This window comes from Chelon labrosus (assembly GCF_963514085.1).
Source record: "Chelon labrosus genome assembly, chromosome: 6".
Taxonomy (NCBI): domain Eukaryota; kingdom Metazoa; phylum Chordata; class Actinopteri; order Mugiliformes; family Mugilidae; genus Chelon; species Chelon labrosus.
The window spans coordinates 6,497,874-6,521,017 of record NC_140342.1 but is presented as its reverse complement, the minus strand read 5'-3'; the positions used below and the strand labels follow the sequence as shown (position 1 = coordinate 6,521,017).

The 23,144-nt window shown below is 43.5% G+C and overlaps 2 protein-coding genes across 3 annotated transcripts; both read left to right on the top strand.

Annotated features, from left to right (window-relative positions):
- The first annotated feature begins 1,883 nt into the window (after positions 1 to 1,883).
- On the top strand, positions 1,884 to 9,380 carry sall2 (spalt-like transcription factor 2). 2 transcript variants are annotated; one of them, XM_084547011.1, is made up of 3 exons: positions 1,884 to 2,144; positions 4,031 to 7,878; positions 8,112 to 9,380. In XM_084547011.1, the coding sequence occupies exons 1-3, from the start codon at positions 2,069 to 2,071 to the stop codon at positions 8,406 to 8,408; spliced, it is 4,221 nt and encodes a 1,406-aa protein (XP_084403137.1). In that variant the 5' UTR covers positions 1,884 to 2,068; the 3' UTR covers positions 8,409 to 9,380. The 2 variants fall into 2 exon arrangements, with proteins under 2 accessions (XP_084403137.1, XP_084403138.1); XM_084547012.1 differs by lacking the exon at positions 1,884 to 2,144 and having other exon boundaries at positions 4,310 to 7,878; positions 8,230 to 9,380.
- A 1,594-nt stretch (positions 9,381 to 10,974) lies between these two features.
- mmp14b (matrix metallopeptidase 14b (membrane-inserted)) lies at positions 10,975 to 23,144 on the top strand. The gene is given in 12 exon segments (XM_084547022.1): positions 10,975 to 11,575; positions 17,560 to 17,708; positions 17,825 to 17,947; positions 18,073 to 18,380; positions 18,835 to 18,996; positions 19,508 to 19,659; positions 19,750 to 19,888; positions 20,006 to 20,156; positions 21,291 to 21,406; positions 21,513 to 21,775; positions 21,777 to 21,809; positions 21,812 to 23,144. Coding segments are annotated over 12 exon segments (1,896 nt in total). The 5' UTR covers positions 10,975 to 11,473; the 3' UTR covers positions 22,010 to 23,144.

Here is a 23,144-nt window from a genome sequence, read left to right as displayed (position 1 = left end):
GACAAATACAAAGAGAGGAGGAAGAGCGGCACGTACGGCCAAGAAAAATAATCCTCCCCTCCTGTAGCAGAGTACAGCTATCTGCACCGCCCCTACCGCTGCTCCGGCCGCCGGACTATGAGTAAATACATCCCGGCATAATAACCCTTTGTCATAAGAGAAAGAAACGCGATTTGCGACGGAGATAAATAATTGAAAAAAAATGCGGCTGTCCGACTGCGCATCCCTGGGAGTGAATAGGGAAATGCTGCGCCAGTGTCCCGGCTGAGAGACGGAGCCGATCTTACCCAACATAAGCTCCCTGAGCTTTCTCTCCCCCCTCTTGTCACTACACAATACCGCCGCCAAACAAAACAAAAAAAATCATCGTTTCAAACATGGTAAGTTGATTTTGTGTTATTTCTAGAGGGGTTGTGTCGGCGACGAGCGGCCTGTGGGGGGAAATGCACATCCGGGGCTGAGTTTTTTCGGAGGAGTCATAATATTTTATGAATCATAACTTGTTATGATGTGGGAGCGCGCGTAGCGTGCAACAGGTCGCCGTACAGTAGCGGGGGCGCGCATCTCTCCGCCGTTTTTTTTTTTTTTCTTTTGCGCTGGTTTCTGAACATCGGTGTAAAAATGCCTCCAGCCGTCGTACGCGATCAAACTGGCAAGATGGCACGAACAAAAAATACGAACGCTTTGTCGCCACGATGTTGTTCTGCCTCGAAAGGAGCGTTTATTCTCCGTTTTGACTGTTTGACAACTATGAGAGTTATCACTTCTTTCTCTTTGACAAAATATTATCGATTAGGATACGCGATGACGCACGGGTTTTACAGGCTAATGATTTCCCTTTTCGTGCTTATAATGTTCAGAGATCACTCATTGATTTGCACAGATACGAGTCCTTAGGCCCAAAAACGCTAAGTCTGGTGTTGAACTGATTATTATAGACTATTAAATGAAGCGATGACTACCACTGGGTGACAAAGGATACCTGATAATTCAGACTCATAATAGCCTATCACCTGATTTCATTAGCCTACTGGTTTGTAACCTCTGTGCAATCATTCAAACCTATTTTGTCATTCTGTCCAAGTCCCAGAGAGACAGAAAGGAGGTGGTGGAGGAGGCTGTCACAGGGCCCGGGTGAAAAATTATTTTTCTCCTCACTCAGGCTGTGTCTTTCTTTCACTACCTAGCTCCACGTGGTAAGTAGTCAGGATGAGGGTGAAAAGGGAGCATTGTGCCTCCAGTCAGTGGCCTTATGTGTTGGAGAGGCGCTGAGAGGGTGATGTTCACTCAGCTGTGCTCCCTCAGCGCCATTGTTACAAATTCCACCTCATTTCAGGCGCTCTGTTTTACTGGGAGCTCCTGGGAGCCTGTTTTTGGGAGGTGGAGGGAATACACACGTATCCCCCGCACCTTAGAAATGTGTGTGTGTGTCAGCGTGCCCTGTGATACAGTATGTTTGATTTAATATTAACAAACCAGATTTATTGGCTTCCTACTGGCTCACCTGCGCGTACCGTTTCCCTCTGTTCCCTCTGGGTTTAGATTTTTAGTTTATATCAATAAACAGAAAGCCATGGAAGGTCTACAGTGTGATGAATTTGAGCATCTATGTATGCGGGCTTATTCTAAAGAGAGGCAGTGGACTCTTGGCTCAAAAGAGGGGGTGTTCAGTCGCCATTTGAATGTAAAGTAGTGGATGAACAAGTGAGCTGTGTGTGGTGTGTGTGTGTGTTGTGTGTGTGCAGAAAAGAGAAGGAGGGACAACGGTGAGTTTTGAGAAAAGGGACTCTTGTTGAGAGAAACTGTCACACATGCCTCTTGGGCTCTTGAGTTGTGTTTTTTTTTTCCCCCACAATGCCACCAACATGGAGCCATTTTATCAAGCCTAATCGACCCGGATCATCCAGAATCACATTTTGGGGAATTACACTTTAGTTACACTTGTGTTATTTTGTTTTTTTTTACGTCTCAGTAATTTAGATACCTACTTTTTTCAGCGTGCAGGGAGACAGGATAAAAGTTTTGTGTTGGCCAATGCATCCCTCCGCTGGTCCCATCCTGCAGAAGCATGTCCCGTCGGAAACAGAAACGACCCCAGCAGCTTATGAGCCTGACCCTCGGTGCCTGTCGGATACTTGAGCATGGTGAGACACATGCAACAAAAGAACATTGGTCATTCTCTAGAAAATTCATATTTTCTCAACATGCATTATTATTATTATTATGGTATATCATCTGTACCATTGTAACATGGGACTTAAACAGGTGTTAGTGATTGTGAACAAAAACGACTTGTCCACCTTGTTTTGGTGTTTGGTGAACATTATTTTCATGTCTTGTTTAATATTGCTGATAAACATGTAATCTTTTAATTTCATTAACCATTCATTTCAACCTATGTAGTTTGCATTGAATGGTAAACTATATTTAAGTGCATGTTATACTTGAATGCAAAAAATACAGGCTTGCCGGAATTATTAAAGTACAGAGTCTCTAATTCATTCTGTGTGGTTGCAGCTATAAGCTGCTTCCTTTCCCCCATAAAACCCAATTATCTTCACTCCCCTCTCACGGGCCAAGTTCAAAGACAAAGGACCACCCAGAATTTAGAGATATATAGTAAATCCACACAGATACTGTATCTCAGAAAACTAATGCATGGGGAATTTGAAAATGTGTTATATGTTAAGTAAGAGACTGGTCTGGTAGAAGCAAAGACACGATCATGAGAAGGTCTAGTAAAAGGAAACTTAGTGAGGCACTGTAAAAGGTGTTCTAACTGCAACAGCATTAGACCCCATTGTCCCTTTTCAGCTTTGTTGGTAGCCAATGAAGCATGAACATACCCATGAAGAAGTGTGTGTGTGTGTGTGAGGGCGTGTGTGTGTGCATACACACAGCTGTGTGTACTTGTGTCTGTCTGTCCACTCCAGTTACAGGAATAGGGACCACAGTGTGTCATAATACTGTAGCTTTCAACCAAGTATGTTTTCTGTGTGTTTATGTGTGAATAAGAATAGTGCCTCAGCAGCTTTTTTTTCTGCCTCTGTGTTGCACATTGACAGGTAAGTTATGTGCGTTTTCACGTTTATAGCTTTCCTGGACTAAGTTTGCTTGTCGGCGGTCTGTGAGTCATCATGTCTGTCCACTGCATTGAATGGCTTGTTTGTTTTCGTTACATATCACCTCTCTTCCTCTGCCTGCCCCTAAACCGTATCAGGAATGTGACCCCAGTGTGTTTAAGGTCAAGTCTGCCAGCCAATCAGGCATCCAGCACAGTGTCCAGTACCCAATCAGGAGGTAACCCTTAGCACCCTGTTGGGCTACTGGGGGAAGGGCTCTATAGGAGATGAAAGAAAGACAGGCTGAATGGAGGAAGAAAGGAAGAGAAAGAGACAGGAATGGAAGAGTGTCTTAGGATGTGGCTTCTTTTTTATTGGGGGTGTGAGGTAAAATCTATTGTCTTGTGTGTGTTGCCCTGGAAACAAGGTAAGCTCCTCTACGGGTGAGCAGTGTATTCTTGCAGACCAGTGGAATCTGTGAGTGTGTTTGTGTCTTTGTGCAAGCATGTGTGAGTCAGTGGTTAAGAGTCCGCAGTTGACAAAGATGGACAGGACAAAGGGCTAAACCAGTATAGGTGAATGATAAGGAGGTGGTAATTAAACCACCAAATGTCACCTCTTAGACAACTGAATGCTTTAGGCACCTCAAAACATCCTTCACTAGTTTTTTCAGTCGTTATTCATTAACCACATGTACAGTATGTCAATGATTTCTATTGTTAATTCTCTATATTTTCAGGACAAACGAAATCATTGAAAAGTCTATCTATCTCACCTTGAAATAAACAAATATAAAATATATAAAGTCAACCTATGTACAACAGCGGCAGTAGTAGCAGCTTGTTGAGATGTGCATGGACAGTAGTGCCAATGGCACAATAAGGTGCATGGCAGATAAGTTGTACCATTTTAATTACAAAATTTAATTTAGAATTAAATTTAGATATTTTTTCTTTCAGTTTCCCCAGAGGACAACTTGGCAGTGAAGTCAAACTCCTTTCCATCTGTTGCGGATTCTCCCTTGTGCTCTCCATCTTCTTCTCCTCAAAGGCCCCAGCTGCCCCCTGCTCTCCGTTCATCTTTCAAGGGCTCTCAGACCCCCTCTCCAACTGCTGAGGGTCCATCACCGCCGTGTTCACTCAGACAGCCCTCACAGCAGCCCCTCAAAGACCTACAGCCCCCCATCTCTCCAGACTTCCCTTACTCTTCTCTCTCTCCCCAAACAAAACATCCGCCTGCCCTTCGACTGTCAGATTGCAGTTCCGCTTCTTTTGCAAGTGCCGTCAATCACCCTTCCCGAAACGCACAAATGGCTTCTCCCAAGTTGGGCCTGTCTGCCACTACCACCACATCTTCCTCTTCCTCATCATCCTCTGCCTCCTTGTGTCCTCCACCACACCCTGGAAGCCCCAGTCGTGTGCCTGAGGGCCCGCCAAGTCCTGTTACTCCCACCCCAAGCCCAGGAGTGACATCTGCCTCAGCTGCACCTTCAAGGACCCAGCTGAGCATTGCCCTGATCTTGGAGGAGCTCCGGGTGCTGCAGCAAAGGCAGATCCATCAGATGCAGATAACAGAGGAGATCTGTAGACAGGTGCTACGCCTTGGAGGAGCCTCCTATAGCATAGAGACACCCTCCCAGCATCTCCTTCCTCCCCTGCCTCAGCTCTGCTTAGAAGGTAGCAAACGGGCATCCAGCCCAGTAACCCAGACAACTGAACCTCAGACCTCCACCTCTGTGGCTCCTCTTCTGGCGTGTTTCTCCTCCCTTCTCCCCTCTCAGGCAACCAGCAAACCCATGCAGTCATGTAGCTCCTTGTCTCAAATCTTACAGCCTCACAAACCACAGATGGAAGGGACAGGAGGGACTGCAGGGACTCATGGTTATCTGAGGGTGAGTTCTCAATCCTCAGCTCCGTCCACCTCTTCTACCAATGCTATCTCCATGGCTTCCTCCACCTATCCACTGGCCCTGTCTTTAGCTCTACCCAATCGCTATCTTCATGAGAAATCAACAAACACCACTTCAGTGAGTGGACACAGTGGTCTGTCCTTCCTACACTCACCCATTCCCACATCAGTATCTATTGTCCCAAACTCGCAACATGCAGTGCAGTCTGTTTCTGGAGGAGGAGACTCTTCTTCTGCTTCTGGTTCCAATGCTAGTGTCCGTCTCCAGCATGGTTGTCGCTTTTGTGGAAAAATGTTCAGCAGTGATTCTGCTCTGCAGATTCATCTCCGCTCACACACAGGAGAACGACCTTACCAGTGTCCAGTGTGCCTCAGTCGCTTCACCACACGAGGCAACCTCAAGGTGCACTTCCTACGACATCGTGAACAAAATCCAGAGCTCTCCCTTTCACTACTGCCACCATCTTTGTTTGGGGTAGCATTAGGGGCCGCTGGAGGGTCAGATGTGGGACAGACCATGAGCAGTGGGAGCAGCAATACTGGCATAAGTATTGCACAGAAGAAGAGAAAAAGCAGGGGAGAGGATGAAACATGTGGGGATAATTTGGAGGTCAGTGGAATCAGTACTGGACTTTCTCTGGGGGGCTCTGGAGGCTCTACCCCCTCCACCCTACCTCTACCTCCCAGTGTGGATCTGGCTCTGATTTCTCACTCTCTCCTGCAGTTAAACAGGGCTGCAGCTGTAGCTGCTGCAGCCTCTATTGCCTCTGGCTCATCCAACTCATCCTCTTCCACTTCATCCTCCACTTCTTTGGCTACCTCCCTCCTTTCAAATCCTTCCTTGTCTTCGTCTTCCTCCATTACAGGGTTATTTAAAGGTGCTAAGCAGCAGCAGCACTTTGATGAAAACACTCCCCCCCATGCCCCAATGCTTTCTCCTGCAGCTTACTCCCAGCTTGCAAACCTACCTAAGCTTCTTTTCCCATCTGCATCTTCTACTTCTTCCTCTACTCCAGCTCCACATTCATCTCTGTACAACCATCCAGCCTTGGGCTTGCTACGCACCTCACTACCCACTACTCCAGGCTCCCACCAGCTTGCTTCTTCTAGCCATTCCCAGCTATCGTTCCCTTTCTCTTCCTTTCCGAAAGTTCCAGGTCCATCCACCAGCATTCCATCATCCCTGCCTTCCTCCATAGCTACCCCTACTCCTACATCTGAAACCTCTAAGTTGCAGAGGCTGGTGGAGAAGCTAGAGAAGGCCCCTACCTGTTCTGCTTCTCCATGGACTTCTTCCTCTGCTTCCACTTCCATGCTGGATATTATATCTAGTAGTACCACTACCTCTTCAGCAAATAACGCCAACAGTCGTTTCACAAATTCCGGCACTTCTACTACATACGTTATGGCATCGCAGCCATCTTCAAGTCTTGTCACCACCTCTGTTTCAAATTTCACCCGAGAGATGGTTGCTGCCCTAGGCATGAGTGCCAATGGAGCAAATGCCATGGCAGGGGGCATGCTACCATCGCTGATCACAGGTCCAGCTAGTAGTCTGACAACCAATCAGTGTGGAGTGTGTCTACGGGTTCTAAGCTGTCCCAGAGCACTGCGGCTGCACCAGGCCACCCACCTTGGAGAACGTCCTTTTCCATGTAAGATATGTGGACGTTCCTTCTCTACCAAAGGGAGCCTGCGGTCACATTTAGCAACCCATCATGCCCGACCACCCAATGCACGTGCCCAGAATTCTTGTCCACTGTGCCAGCGTAAGTTCACTAATGCCCTAGTGCTTCAGCACCACATCCGTATGCACCTTGGTGGACAGTTGCCCCCAGATGGCACAGAGGACTCAGTACATGAGATGCCAGCTGAATCTAATTCCAAACCTTTGTCACAATTTCATCCCAAGTCCACTCATCCAAATGCTGCCTCGAATAAAACACCACCTCCAGCTGGTCCAGCTCCAAGTTCACAATTTCAGGCTCCTTCAAGTGACACAGTCTCTGCCTCTGGCAGTATGAAATCAGTTGAGTTCACTAAAAATCCCAGTAAGTCTGCATCCTCCAGCCCAGACCACATCCCACCCTCTGATCTTAGCCCTGATCCCTTCATGAATCCTACCACAGAAACTCCCCCACCAGGCAGTGCAGACCCTCCTGTCCTATGTGTCAGTGTTCCATTGCCAGCCTCACAGCAGACAGATCAACCTTCCACAGCTGGTGAAGACAACCAAGATCAACAGCAAGAAGCGGTTGATTTCCACCTTCCTAAATCTATTCCTTCACCACTTCCTGCCGATATTACCAAAACCCCAGTGTCACCTACTGCTGTGATGGTGGACTGTGAAGCAGAGGAGGCAGCTTCCTCCTCTGATGTCTTCCCTAGATCTAAATCGAACCTTGAAGACTTACAAAGCCCACCTGCTCTTGGTGCATCCTGTACATACACCTGTCCCAGTACCACCTCTAGCAATGTTTCTGATAATGCAATGGTAACCTTGGAATCAGACTCCATTTCTCCAAGGCCCCAGTCACCGGAACCTATGGAAGAAGATAAAAATCAGTCTCCCCCACTTGTAACACCAAAGCAAGACCAAGTAACTGTGCCTGACGAAGACCCTACACTGGAGACTACAGACACTATAGATGCTGAAGTAAGAGGTGGATCACAGAGAGCAACCACTTTTGTAAGAGAGACACGCCAGAGCTTGCATTTTGGTTCATGTGGGAGAGAAGACCAGGGGGAAGGCATTAACATCAGTGGATTAGCTCAAAGTGAAGCTGTGGATGCTTCTGTCCCTATCAGCCTCGCTCCAACCCTCCCATCTCCGATGTCTCGTCCTGAGAAGAAGACCTATAGCTGTGCTGAGTGTGGAAAGGAATATGCCAGTCGCAGTGGACTAAAGGTTGGTAAAAAAATAAATAAATAAAAAAGCTTTAATAGCACAGTATACATATCTCAGCAATAGCAATCAATATAAAGACCATTTTTATGATGGAATATTGGTTAGAAGAAAATAAATGCTGCATGCTCAGGTCCTATGTTGAACTAAACAATCCATTGATGTACTATGTAATGCACACTCACCTATTAGGATGATGATCACACAGAAAATGTTTTAATGACTTTCATTTCTAGGGACACATGAAGCACCATGGCGTGGTAACCAAAACATCCCGTCCACCGGCACGTAGCAGTCGTTCCTCCACTGACCAACTTTCTTCTTCTACATCTTTGACTTCCTCAAACATTCCAGCCACCAGGAGCTCAGCGGGCTTCTGGAACCAGTACCAAGCCTTCCTCAACACCAGTACTGAGCCAGCTGATGACCCAACCTCTGTAGGCCAAGGAGAAAATGAGCCAGTACCTGTACGACCGCAAGTGGATCCAAGAGCTTCCGATGAAGCTGGGGAAGAGTCAAGTGAAGGGTCATGAGTTAAGTCACTATGACTGGCTAGACAATTCTCTGGTGATTTCAATCATTGTGTACCTCTTGGTGGAAATGTATGAAGATTTGCATTGTACTACTTCTTTAACACATTTCAGATAGCCTGTCATTTTGATAGTTGGAGTAATATGTTCGTATGTGAACGTTGTGAGTCAGTCAGCTTGGTCTTGTCATGTTATAAGAGAAACAGCTATTGTACAAATAAAGTTTAAAAAATATTCAAGAAGTTACTAAACACTTAAAAAGTGATCATACTTTTGACGTTTCTAACAGAATGCAGCAGATCCTAACAAAAAATCAAATTCTGTTTGGACCTGAGGTAAAAGTATCCTTGTCGTATCTGTTTCATACCAGACCCGGGCCAAATAATTCAAAGTGTTTGAATTTACCACCAGGCCCAGATGGGTAGCTTTTTCCACACTGGAACAAATATGATTTAATCAGCTTCTCATTTAGTTGCTATTTTTATCTAATGTTATGCCATTTTGTAACAATTTTGGTACTGTTGTGCCACGTACCAAATCTCATCGCACTGGAACCAAAGGAAATTCCAGTTAACCAAAAGAAATTATTTTGGGAAACGCTGCAACCTATAGTTTCATTTCTAGGAGATTCTTTCCACTGAACTAAATGTTGCTTTGTGAGCGCTAACAAGGTCAATAATATGAATGTTTTACTGGGAGAGATATTAATTCTTCTGCCTCCATCTTGTGTTACTGAAAGCTACTTGCTCATGTCACTGTGGTTTACTATGTTGTCCTGTCAAACCAGAAGCACACATGTAGTGTTTGTGAGACCAGTGAGGACATGATCATTTTTAATGTGACCTTTGCCCTTAAGCTTTGTGAGTATTATAATTGTTGTTTGGTCCAAAAGTAGTCTGTGTAACATATTTTCATTTACTAAAGTCACTAAATCTTTTAAGTTTGTATGTATATACAGTATATATATCAGACGTCTGTGTCTATTTGTTGTAAGCTGTACTTTCAATATCATCATATTAAAAATCAATTTAGAAAAAAGTCTTGCTCAGCCTTGTTCAAGAGCTTTTCACACAGTAAAATGCTGTAGCAGGTGGTCACACTTATTATTTTCACACACAGCATGGTTTATAAATGTTATTATCAAGTCAAGTTGCCAAGTCAAGTTCCACTCTTTAGTGTCATATCCACCAAGAGAACGAGATGAGTAGGGTGGAGGAAGCCATCAGGTAATTTACAGGTAATTTACAGGAAGCTTGTGTCTCAGGTCTTCAAAAATTAACAATTACTTTCTGTGATAATGTACTCACAGACCTGTTTGTGTGAGACTTAACCCTTACTAAGTAACATGGGACAGCTACCAAATGTTTTATGAAATCTACCATGCAAAAATAAGCACAATTAACATATTGTGTCAAATGACATATATACAGAGGGTGTATATGGCAGTCTACAGTTTATTTAAAGAAAGACTAATTTGAAGTCTCCTCCACCTTAATGATATTAAAAATTCTATATAACAACATAAAACCTGTTGCTGACTTAATAGTACCAGAGTAAAGCAAAGTGCACATCTAGCCTATACACCTGGACTGTGTCCTGAGGCAAATAAAATAAAACGTATCACCATGACACATGTATAATGTATATGGACAAGCACACAAGGAAAGGCAGCTACAACAGTGCAGTTCTTTTGTAATATTTCCATGACTTCAACCTGTGAATTTGCTAAAGAGTGAGTCTTGTGTTGGTCAGGAATATTCCCTTTGCCTGAATGTCATTTCGAAACAAAAACACCTACTTGAGAAATATTGAGCTCATAAACGGTAAGAATCTGGAGTTTCTGAAATTGTGAAGCAGATGCAACATGTGGCTCTAATTGGGTAGAAATCTTAGAACAGGTTTTTGAAGGTGGAATGCAGGAATCTTGTTGTTGGCCCTTGAAGCACCACTACAGAATCAATTTTAATTTTAGATTCTTTCTAAGAGTATGTTTCCCACCAAAAAAAAGAAAAAACACTCTCAACACTCTTTTAAAAAAGTAAAGAACACAACAAGCACAAAGAAAAAAAGCATGCAAGGGAACAGAGTGTCAGACTGAAGTTCTTGATTATATGTATGTGCATATGTGCGCATTAGAGGGCGCAATGTGCTCTTTTTAAACAGGGAGGCTGTGTAACCTACAGTTTGATTCATACTAGTTGTGCATTAGCCATTAAGAATATGCGTTATGGAAAAAATAACCTGTGAAGTGTCCTCTTGTTTAAAGGAAATAATAATATGATAACAATAGTTGGTTATTATTTTGAGCTTGCAGTGAGGCTTTAATGTGTTTTTTGTTTGGTTGTTTGAACATCTAACTTCATAAATGATTGTCGTAATTGGAGCAGACTAATGATAAGTCACACTAAAGTAGCTTTTGATCACTGCGGTTCTCCATGGTGAGGGCGAACTAACCGTGCCAAATCCAATGCCAGGGTCACTAAGTTGATTCCAGCCCTCCATGGCAGAGGGGCGGGCTGATGCAGGAGGGGGGGTGGTTTACAACCCTCGGCTTTCCAGCTGAAGGTCTCCGGGGAGTATCAAGCTACCACGTCTGCAAAGGGGAGAGAGGGGAAGAGAAGAGGGGATCACAATAAGCCGACTGCGGGATAGGGAAGAGAGGACAGGAGGAGTTAAGACTGCTTGGTGAAAACAAACTCGGCTGAAAACATCTGGAGCAAAGCGCAAGCAGAACTTGGGCGCACGTCTTGCAGCTCCAGAGCCCCTTCTCAGACTTCCTGCTTCCAGCAACGTCACGACATCTTAGTTTATAATTCACCAAAAACGCCAGAAGAATGCACAGAACGGTCAAATGCGTCTCATCATTTAAGTGACTCGAGTAATAAGGTGAAGAAAGCCACTTTTAGATTGCTTTGCGCCAAGTTTATCTCGCTTGCGCCCGATCTTCGCGCATGGGATATTTTCATCCGCATATAATGTTTTGACAAAAAGAAAAAAAAAGAAGACCGTGCGAACTGTTTTAAGGGACATCTGCCCGTTTTTGTGACATTTTTTGGGAGTTGAATCAGATGATGGGACCAGAGATGAAGTCGTGTGTCCGTCTGCTGCTGCTGGCGGTGGTGTGGGAGGTGAGCGCGCATGGAGCGACGGAGCGACAAATCAACCCAGAGGTGAGAGACTGAATCCAGATGAAGAAAAGGATATTTAGAATGAACTCAGATAAGATAAGAAAAAAATAACTCTTGATAAATAAATACATGGTAGATGTGTAAAAACATTATAAATACAAGGGAAGAATGCAAACAGGATAAATAAATCTAGGCTTGACTAACATAGCCAGATAAATCAATCCATATTTGGAGAATAAAGCTAGATAAATAAATCCAGGGTAGATGCATAAACACAGGACAAGTAATCTGAAAAAGAGGAATAAAACAGGATAAATAAATCTAGGCTTTACCAATATAGCCAGATAAATCAATCCACATTAGCAGAATAAAGCTAGATAAATAAATCCAGAGTAGAGCATTCACAATGGATAAATTCATCTAGATCAAAGAAAGACAAACTGGTTAAATACTAAAGCTGTGTATATTTTCTTATTTAACAGCAAAAAAACAACCTTTGATTTCATGGAACTGTTTGGAACGTTTGTTCCTGCCTTTGTTAGGAGTCGGCATCCTCATGGGGAATTTCTGCAGCTGACTGTTTCTGGCGCAGGGATATGGGAAGGGCTTTGACCCTGGGTTAGAGGAAGCAGCCCATAATGATGATAGCGCTCGTGAAAACACTGAGAAATGCTGAGAGGACAAAAGCTGGGAGAGAAAGAGAAAAAGTGAGCGAGGAGAAATGCATGAGCTTGTATTGTGGTTGGGGCAGAGACAGAGGCAATTTTTGTGGGATCGGACGGAGGGGTTGAGAGTTGTGGGTACAGTAATATTCAGAGGGATGGGGAAATGTAATTGTTGACATCTGGCCCGAGTTATGTCTGAGGAGCGGACTAAGGGGGAGCTGGGCTTTACCAACTGAGAGGCTCTACAGCATCTCAGCTGTGGAAAAAAACCCCACAGATTAAACTCTGAAGACTTCCAACATCTTCCATAGCTACTAACTTTAAGATCTGTCACAGATCATCATTCTCATCTGTTCTGTCACATCTGGTTATTCTTTTCTGTATTGTTCAGTTGGAATTTGTCTGCATTATCAGCCGCCCTCCATTCCCACAGCCAGAGCAGAGTTAGGAAGTTCTGTGTTGATTTTGCAGGAAGTCCCTTTTGTTAAGATATCCCTACACACCTGCTTCCTTGGGTGTCATTACTAAGTATGGCATGTGTGTGTGTGTGAGAGAGAGTAAGGTTTTGTGTAATGCATACGCACGTAAAATCAAAGAACTGTGAATTCATACAGTGGCGCCGAGCGTCTCTCTGATCACTGCATCCTGCTTGTGGCCTGTGGAATTAAAACCCCAGCTGTGCCAGTGGAAGAAAATGGAGTTGAGTTACTCCATTGACCTACATTAGATTTTCAAGCGCATTTTGGAAAATGTAAACAGGGTTTCGCTCACTACCACAATTAGGAACACATTTTATACACAAACTAACTCTAGATGACAATAAAATCAAAATTATAGTCTTGTTTATTTTGATCAGTAATATTGATATAGACAGGCTTGTAGCTAAGCCACTATCTGTTAGGATTAATCACCTACAGCGCATTTCAACAATCAGTCCACAGGTTAATTGCTACACAGTGCAGAGATTTTCTAAAGTATCTTCATTTTTAAACTACTGGCATGACCCCTAAGTGTGGCAAAGTCCAACTAAACAATAGTCATTTGGACAAGGAATTACATGATTTAAATTTCTATATCAAAAAGAACAATTTTATTTAGAACGCAGTGCTCTGACGGCCTCTTATAATTAATATCATTCATAGTAAATAATGCTGTGCAACTTTTCATTGGAGAGCATAACTTGGATGAGACTGAACACGTTGGCCAGATGTAGCAATCAGTCCAACTTCTTTTTTGTTTGGCAAGTAAGATGAGTCATCTAAAACGTGTTTTCAAAAGTTATCAGGGATTAACTTTTTATATCTTCCATTTCGTCACGATGGTAACACTCAATTTTGTGTAACCCAATGACCTGAGCATGATCAACATGTCTATATTGGATGTAGTGGTACTGTAAATTAATATACGTTGTGGTCAAAATGTGTAGTAGTAGTAGTATATATTCGACGGTGGTCTGATCAGTGGGTCTGCTCCGGTGAGATAAACAGCTGGAAGTTGTGCAGACACACACATTTCCTGTGGTTTGCGTAAGACATGGAGTGGGCAGCTTTCTTGGTAAAACACCCTGGTGTGTCAGCAACTACCTGTAGCCTCTAACACACACACACGTTTGTATGGCTAGAGTTGTGGGGTATGCATTTAGGTTATCCAAACTTTAACCAACACAGCTAAGTGTCTAACTCTTACTCAAACCTTAATAAATTTAAACTAAACTTAATCCTGAGGGTGAATTGAAGGGGTGTGAAAAACTGTCCTAACTCTAAATGTTCCAAAAACTCCCAATTGGTCACAGCGGTCGTTTTTGTACAAGTACACACACACACACTCTTCTTCCATTTGGGCACAGATCTGTTTCTGCGCACGAGCGCACAGAAATTGCAACAATCTGAGGTCATTCACTACAAAGGAAGATAGATGGTCATGAAATGCGATGATGAAAGCGAGGCCGAGAAGACAGCGAGGAGGCTGTTGCCGACTAGAAAGGGTGGCATTGTGGCAACGGAGTGATGCAATCTGTGAAAAACAAGGAAAATGAAGCAATTATCCAGCTAAATGGGACAGGATGTAAATCACTGTTGTCATGCAGACATCCCCTCTCTGTGTCATTCCTTTTGCTCCCAAAGAGAATAAAGCATTGATAACTCAGTTAAACTGGTAACTTTACACTCGTCCTGTCTTGGACAAGTCGGGTTTGTCATGTAGAGGAAGGAAGAGTGTGTAGTTTATAGACTATGCCATTGTTATGGTCATCAGTGCGGGGGCTAAAGGCAGCTTCCTTGAAGAAAGATAGGAAGTGTCATAGGAAATAAGGTCTTATCCAAAGTCATTGCCTCATTTCCTGTTCATTAAGGTAGCAGGCAATGAGCCAAATTTTGGAGAAGCTTTTATTTTCCATTTTTTCAAAATGATGCCATCAAGAGTTTCTTGAAATCCCCTCAATGCTCAGATGATATTGGCAAAAACCTGTGTTTTTCCACTCTTGTGTCACTGGGTCTTATTACTGTTGGCTGAGAAGGGGTTGTTTTAATAGACAGCAGCTGGGGGATCACACACACCGAAAGAGGTTTCTGCATGTGTGCAGAGGAGCTGCTGGCCCGGAGGGTTTCGGGGAGGTCGTAAATCCTAAAGCGACACCATAAGCGTCAGGCGTATGTTCGTACAGCAGGAAAGATTTGAAAAGGTTTGTTATGATGTCGCAGTGATTGTGCTAACCCCAACACACGCAATAAGGCGCCAGCAGCCAATAACAAGCTATTGCAGGCGAAGTGGGAATCGTAATTTCATATGTTTATGACATCTGACAGAATGGTGCAGCTTTCAGGGCAGAGTGAGGGGATGGATAATGAGTAGCTATGCGTGTGTGTGCTGTATACCCAGCATGCCTCAGTTGGACTCCCATGGCTGTTGACCAGAGTTTCTTTCCACTGGGCTTCACCAAACGGAACAACTGACTATCCCTTCTTCTCTTTCTCTCATCCTATGCAATAACGAGCGCTCTGCCTAGTGACACCCATAGCAACCATTGTTTGACTCTTGTATGTATTCCATTAAACAAGAAACTCACATCACCCCACTTGAGGGAGAGCTACCTCAAAATCCTGGTTTTGTCTTCCTAAAAGTAGCTTTGCTTTGAAATGCCTGCATGCATCAGGTTAAAGTGTTTTTCATCACTCATTCCCAACCGTGTGAGCAACCGTCAAAAAAGGCTGGAAAACACTGCTCTAGTTCTAACCACTGTATACGGTTGGACTGTCAGCTCCCACGCCGCTGTAAATCGTGACCACTTCCTCTTCCTGCTGGAGCTTTAGCATCCCAGCCCTTACAGTAAGTGTGGTCAAAAATAGTCGGTGAATAAGACTTTGTCAAGTCACCTGAGGGACCCGGGAATGAGGTGTGGGAACATTAAAGTTAAAACAAGTGTTCTGTGTCATTCAACAGCAGTCTTTTGACCGAGCCGAGAGAAAAATTGGGATTTTGTAGAAAAGAAAACAGGGGGCGAGAAGAACAAGGTTTCAAAGTTCAGCCAAATGAGGCCTGAAAATCTACGATCGAGGATGTATGAACTAGTTTTTGAGCGCTCAAGAGTGCACTTGACTAAACCTTTATTCATTTATTAGAACAAACTGCAACCTCTTTACGACTCTTAATTACAGCCTCTAAATCCATCTTACCTTCATCTTTCCCTCCTTGTGCTCCTCTTTTTCCCTCTCACGCGGCTGGGCTGTAACAGTGGCAAACAGTGACTCTTTATGCGTCCACTGCAGCTCCATGGGTGAGTCAGAACCAGAAAGGGCTCATTCAGGGGTGAAGTCTAAACACTGAGACCTCCGTGTCTCTCCAGGACAGACAGAGAAGGAGAGATTAGACCTTTGGTGGCCTCAACAGCAACTCAGCCAAAGCGGATGAGCATCAGGGACATTATATTATACAACTATAATAAAAACATACAGACTCTAAAGCACCACATTGCCAGTGGAAAAATGCTGAAACAAGGCAGTTAAAATTGTGTTGCCTTGATTGTGTTTAGCAATTATTAGCAGCAGATAGGCATTACAGCAATAATTGAGTGGCTCAGGGTGTGGTTGTTCGCCAGTATTTGCCCTCAAGTCTCTTGGTTTTCCACAAGAGAGGGATGAGGGAGACGAGAAGGGGTGGAGTGAAGAGACGAAGACAGAGACATGAACGTGGGGGGAAGAGTTTGACTTTGAGGTTTGGATGCGACTAGGAAGAAATTCCCAGTTAAATTACTGACTGACGCTGCAACTCAACTGGAGACATCGGCTGAGGTTGCCCAAGCCCTGAGTCTCACCCTGGGACACTCCCTATCCTTTTCTTCTCTCTCTCTCTCTCTCTCTCTCTCTCTCTCTCTCTCTCTCTCAATCCCCTTCAACACACACACACACACTATCTTATATGCCTATATTCTTGAATCCAAACCATCTGAAACCAATACTAAGCCTTGTCAGATCGAGGCCAAATCCCCACTAAATTAGTGGCCTTCATCAGTGTGTCCAAACTGTAAAACATGTCCTGAAAGTGCATGACAAACTTACAATGTGACCGTGTGCAGCAGAGTATCAAAGTGGTCTCGGTTTTCACTGCGCTCACAATAGCTTCACTGTTATTTTTGGGCTTTAGTTTGAAAGGGAAGGAGTTCAGGAGAAGCTATGTGGGAAAGGTGTGGAGCAAGGCTGCTGGCATGGGCCCAGATGTCAAACTAGCACTGCAGTGAAATGGGTTTCCAGGGGGGAACGTAAGGTCAAGCATAGCTAGAGCATGGAAGAACTCCATCATATCTACTCCTAAGGGTTAGCTTCCACTTACATCCAATAACTTCAGTGTAGAAAAAGAAATTAATCTTTAACTCCCTGAGGGGGATTTCCATCCAGTTTCCGTGTCACAGGGTTTCGGTTGAAACTGGTGAAACTGTCTGACCTGTCCTTATTTGAAGCTTATGTTGACTCTGGTTTGGCCGTGTTCTTTCAAACCAAACTTAGTTTCAATCATCTACCGCGCACACACTCACTGGAGCGTCCAGTGTTGAATAGCTTTCACGTTTAGTCATGACATGGAGACATGCCAGGTGCTTATAACTGATGTTGCTCCTGCTGGATATGAGATACCAAAACACTGAAAGGAGTTATTTAAGAGCTTATGTTTGCTGTCAGCACGGAATGTGTTTTTGCTGCAATCACATAAAACATCCTGAACTTGTAGTCCTTGTAAATGATATCCATCATTCTACCAGATAGGTGCCCTGGTTCAACAATAAAAATCAGGTCACATGAAAAGTGGTTTTCTTTCTATTTTTTTCCCTCTGTACTAATTTCCTTGGTTTTCTTTTTTTGCTCCTCTCTGCAGTCATGGCTACAACAGTATGGTTACCTACCCCCAGGGGACTTGAGGACTCATGCCCTTCGTTCCCCTCATTCCGTCACCTCAGCCATAGCGGCCATGCAGAGTTTCTATGGCCTAACCGTCACTGGCACCTTTGACGACAACACCGTCCAGTGAGTCCCAGCAAACAGTATTATTCTATGTTCAGGAGAGGAGCAGCTAGACTTGGAAGGACTGGAGGAACAACATGAGACCTTGTTTTGAGTGGAGATTGCGTTTTGTCTTTCAGGGCTATGAAGCGGCCGCGCTGTGGCGTGCCGGATAAGTTTGGTGCTGAGCTAAAGAGCAACCTGAGGAGGAAGCGCTATGCCACCCAGGGCCTGAAGTGGCCCAAGAAAGATATCACTTTCTCGTAAGTCAGAAAAGCTCCAGGTCAATGGAGCATGGTGGAATAAGACCACTGTGATTTATGTATTTACTGTATTTTCTACAAAGAGACACTAATTCCTGTCTTACCTTTTTCAACTATATCTTTAGTATACAGAACTACACCCCAAAGGTGGGTGAGTACGAGACCCATGAGGCCATCAGGAAGGCCTTCAAGGTGTGGGAGAGCGTCACCCCGCTTCGTTTCCGCGAAATTCCCTACAGCTACATACGGGACAAGGTGGAGGAGTTTGCCGACATCATGCTCTTCTTCGCAGAGGGTTTCCATGGTGACAGTAGCCCGTTTGATGGTGAAGGGGGATTCCTGGCGCATGCCTACTTCCCTGGAAATGGCATCGGTGGGGATACCCACTTTGATGCAGCTGAGCCGTGGACGATCGGAAACCAGAATCTATTAGGTGATTTATGATTAATTAGGGTATTATTTTCTTGAGTAATTCCCTGAAAGCTAATGACGCATAAAAGCTTTAAGTGTTGGGAGTTACTTGGCATGTTGGGAGTCAGTACTTTTTATTTTGCTGTCACCAGCTAAACATGGGCAGCAACAGGCCCAGTCTTGCGTGAGCATGTTTGAAGCTATGAATGCCTAAAAGCATTTATTTTTGGAATGGAGCAGACACGTTTTGGCAGTGTCAGCTGTTTGGGTCACATCTCCACATGACCCACAGATGATGTTTATTTTTGATCTACTGATTTGTCATGTAATCGCATGCTTATGAGTCACTTTAAAATGAGGAAACAGCACATTTTCCTAATTTTTCTGTATAACGCATTGTGTCATCAGCAGAAGCACTTACACTCATTTATTTGAAGGAGTTGTTAAACTTTGTTTTGGTGTTGACACTCTTTCAGGTAATGATATTTTCCTTGTTGCGGTCCATGAGCTGGGCCATGCTCTTGGTCTTGAGCACTCCAGCGACCCCTCAGCAATCATGGCTCCCTTTTATCAGTGGATGGACACTGAGAACTTCCAACTTCCTGATGATGACCGCAAAGGCATACAGCAACTCTATGGTGCGTCTGAGTCATTATATTGTTGACTATTAAAGGTCTAGCGTGTAGGATGAGGAAAATAATAATCATATTTATGCTTTCATTACAGTATAATTAACTGTAACCACGAATAGTTGTGTCTTTGCTAGCTTAGAACGAGACCTTCATTTATACATAGGAAGTGGGTTTTCTTCCACAGAGTCTGCCATGTTGCTCTGCTATGTTTCCCCGGTAGCCCAACAGACCGAATCACTGTCACTGTAGCCGAGCCTTTCACGATTTTATGTTAAAAAGCTTGAATATGTGACCACTGTAGGTTCTCTCCCACGGGTGGAAAGGGAAGGGGTATCCTCACAGCTACACGTCTCTATATCCTACACACTGGTCCTTCATCAGTTCCATCTCCGTTCCTGCTTACATTTATTTCCATCAGATGTTTAGAGCAAATAGAGCAATAGTTATACACTAAAGATGTATATACTAAAAATTTGAATTTCAAAGAAAACGTTTAACAGTGTCTATGTTCCTTTAGGGTCAGGATTTAACACTCCTACACAGCAACCACCTTACCACGACCCCGAACCCCCAGATTCACCACCAGACGTACCTCGTTTTGGCCCCAACATTTGTGATGGACACTTTGACACCATCGGCATCTTCAGAGGAGAAATGTTCGTGTTCAAGGTAAACCCGCCTGACCCAGCTGGAGTCTTGACTACACTTTGGGTTTGTCTCATAAACTATTAGTGAATCTCTTTATGTTTCTACTTTTAGGATAAATGGTTCTGGAGAGTGCGTAACAACCGCGTGTTGGATGGCTACCCCATGCCAATCGGTCACTTTTGGAGGGGGATGCCCACTCACATTAATGCTGCTTTTGAAAGGGAAGATGGTAAATTTGCATTCTTTAAAGGTAAGCAGAGCTTCGAATAATGGGATAAAAAAACATATGTTTTTTTTATACTGTTGAACAAGCAATATCTTCCATCTCTCTCATATGTTGTCTGTCTCTACCTTCATCTCTCTGCAGAAAACAGGTATTGGGTGTTCACTGAATCTATTTTGGAATCTGGTTACCCTAAGAATCTTAAAGAAATGGGCACTGGTCTTCCCAAAGATCGTCTCGATGCTGCTCTCTACTACACCCCCACTGGACAGACCTATTTCTTCAGAGGAAACCAGTAAGTCATCTTGCTTCTGTCTGTATCACCATAACCCCAATGAATCCCAGAGAAAAGGAATCCTTGTCTTTTCAGTCCTAGCCCGGCTCTTAGAAGAGTTTACGGTACTCCACCTTCCATATTTCAGAATAAACAACGCTGAGCTTGTGGTTTCCCGATAATTTAGTTCAGCAAAAACACACTCGCTGACTCAGAGGAGTTTGTATGTTTTTGGGGTCAGGAGCAAGACATTTAAGAAATGTCAAAGTCAAGTCTAAATCCTGTCAGAACAATACTCAAGATTTAAGTCCTTGGAGTCATTTTTTTTTCACAAGTCCAAGACAAAGCTTGTCTTTTAGGAAAAGTTCATATGATTTGTCAAGCTGTTCTAGACAATGAAAAGTTCTTGTCAAGCATTTCATCTTATAGGAAAGGTCTAAGCCAGGTCCGAGGTCTTCCCTACAGGCAAGACCAAAGGTCTAGGTCAAGTTTCAAGCTGAAGTCAAGTCTATTTGTAGGATAATTTGCAAGTCAAACATCTCAGCTCAGCTCAAGTCCCATTTTACAACACACCATGTTGAATCTCACATCAGGTGTTTTTCTTCCAGTCCAGTTGATTTTTCAAGTCATTCTAGACAATGCAATTTTGAATTTGTAGTCAAGTATTTTTGCTTATAGTATATCTTAAAGGAATATTTTGTCTAATAGAAAAGTTGATAACAAGTCTCAAGTCCAGTAAGTAAGCTCAAGACTATCAAGTCTCAAATCCTTTAAGCCGAAGAAAAGTCAAGTTTTATCTGATTTGTGAAAAATCCAAGCCTGATCTGTCAAGATTATTTAAACCAAGTCTCAAGTGTGTCAAAATATCAAATCAAGTCTTGAAACCTTTTTGTGGTCTTTTTGTCAAGGCCAAGTCAACTCTCAGATTATCCAACACAAGTCTAGTATTTTGTCTTTAAGGTCCAGGTCATGTTTTAAATTAACTTGGATTGGTCATGCAAGGCATGTTAAAGTCAAATCTCAACTCTGTCTAAACAAATCTCAAGTCAAGTCTGTAAGGGCAAGTCAAGTCTCATGTCTTAATATTTAAAGTGCATGTCGAGAGGAACATTATTCAGAGCTGTTTTAACCTTTATCTTATCATTCTCTGCTCAGGTATTACCGTTTTAATGAAGAATCTCGAGCAGTTGACGATGGCTATCCAAAATCTATTAGTGTGTGGCAGGGCGTGCCTGACAACATCAAGGCAGCCTTCATGAGCAAAGACCAAGGTAGGGGTGGTGGTATAATATATTACCTAGATTATTTTAACATCAGTGCAAACTGAGTTTTTCATGTTTAGAATTGTTCCTCACATTTCTTCCTCCCACCCTTCAGCGTACACCTACTTCTACAAAGCCAACAAGTACTGGAAGTTCAACAACCAAATGATGCGCGTGGAGCCCGGATACCCAAAATCAGCCCTTCGTGACTGGATGGGCTGCCCCAACGAAGACCCCAAGACAGACGGAGGAAGAGGCGGAGGCGGACACGACAAGGACAAGGAGAGGGAAAAAGACAAGGAGAGGGAGAAGGACAAGAGGCGTGAGGATGAGGACAGAAATAGAGATAGAGAGAGGGACAGAGAAAGAGAAAGAGAAAGAGAGAGAGAGAGAGAGAGAGATAGAGAGAGAGACAGGGAGACGGAGGTGGAGGAGGATATTGATGTGACCATCATTGAGACAGGTTCTGGCAGCGGAGCAGCAGCAGTGGTTGTGCCGCTGTTCCTGTTAGTGTGTGTGATCGCGACACTGGCGGCCTTGGTGTTCTTCCGTCGGTACGGTACCCCACGCCGACTCCTCTACTGCCAGCGGTCTCTACTGGACAAGGTGTAGATGGAGCATGAAGGGAGGGGAGACGGGGGAGAGAGAGGGGGAAAGAAAAGGAGAGAAATTGAAAGAAATGTCCAACACAGTTGACGGAGCAGGAGAGATAAAAACAGGAGAAAGAGCAGAAGGAAAAAAAAATATTCTTACCACTGACAGATTCCTTTTACTCTATCTCTCAACCACTCGATCCTTCCATTTTTCTTCTTTTTCTCTCCATTCGGCTTCTGCCTCTCCTCTCGCGGTTACTGACGCCAGCTCATTGCTGTTTGTTTTAGCCTTTTTCAATGTCTTATTTTTAGTTTTTGCCCGTGGTCAGTGTTTGTGTCCTTGTGAATTTCCACTTCAAACTAGCATCTTCCTGATGGCCATTCCAGCATGTTTCTCTGCATAAGCACACAGTGTTTTTGATCATTTGCCGTCACCCCCCCTCCCCCCACTTGTTAAGTTGCACACACATAAACTCAAACACTTGGGAAACCACAGCGACGTAGTCATTGTGTTTTCCTAAATCTTCCCGTAATCAACATGTCAGAGCCAGAAACGACCATAAAAGGGAAACAGAACATTACATTACGACCTTATGAAGCATGAGATATAAAGATGTGTCAGAGTAAGCATTAAATACAACTGTCTTTTCCTTTTTTTTTATATCAGTGTCTTTAGTGTTGATTATTATTATTATAAATGATGTTGTCATTACTATTATGGCTATTACTATTATTGTTGTTGTCCTCCTTGTAAAGAATGTTTTTTTGTACATTGTCATTAAAAGGTCCTGCTGGACAGTGACATACAGTTTTGAAAGTGGCCTTAATTTTATATATATGTGGGGACAGTGAATGGGAAAAGGGGTTATGTATTCTTGAAACTTGATTGTTTTTTTTTTTTTTATACCTTGAATCACTCTCAAATGAAAATAAATTCAAGATCTGAAAATGACTCCTTTTTGTCATTGTACTTACTTTTGTACAGTTTTCCAATCATGGTGCTACATTACTAGTCAGGGGCGAAGTCACAACAATGATAATAATTCTAGCGATGATGATGATAATGATGACCATCTAGTTTTCTCAATGAGACTGTGTGTGTACTGGCTTATACTTTCAAGCTTTTCTTACAAAATAAAGTAATTTCAAAAGGC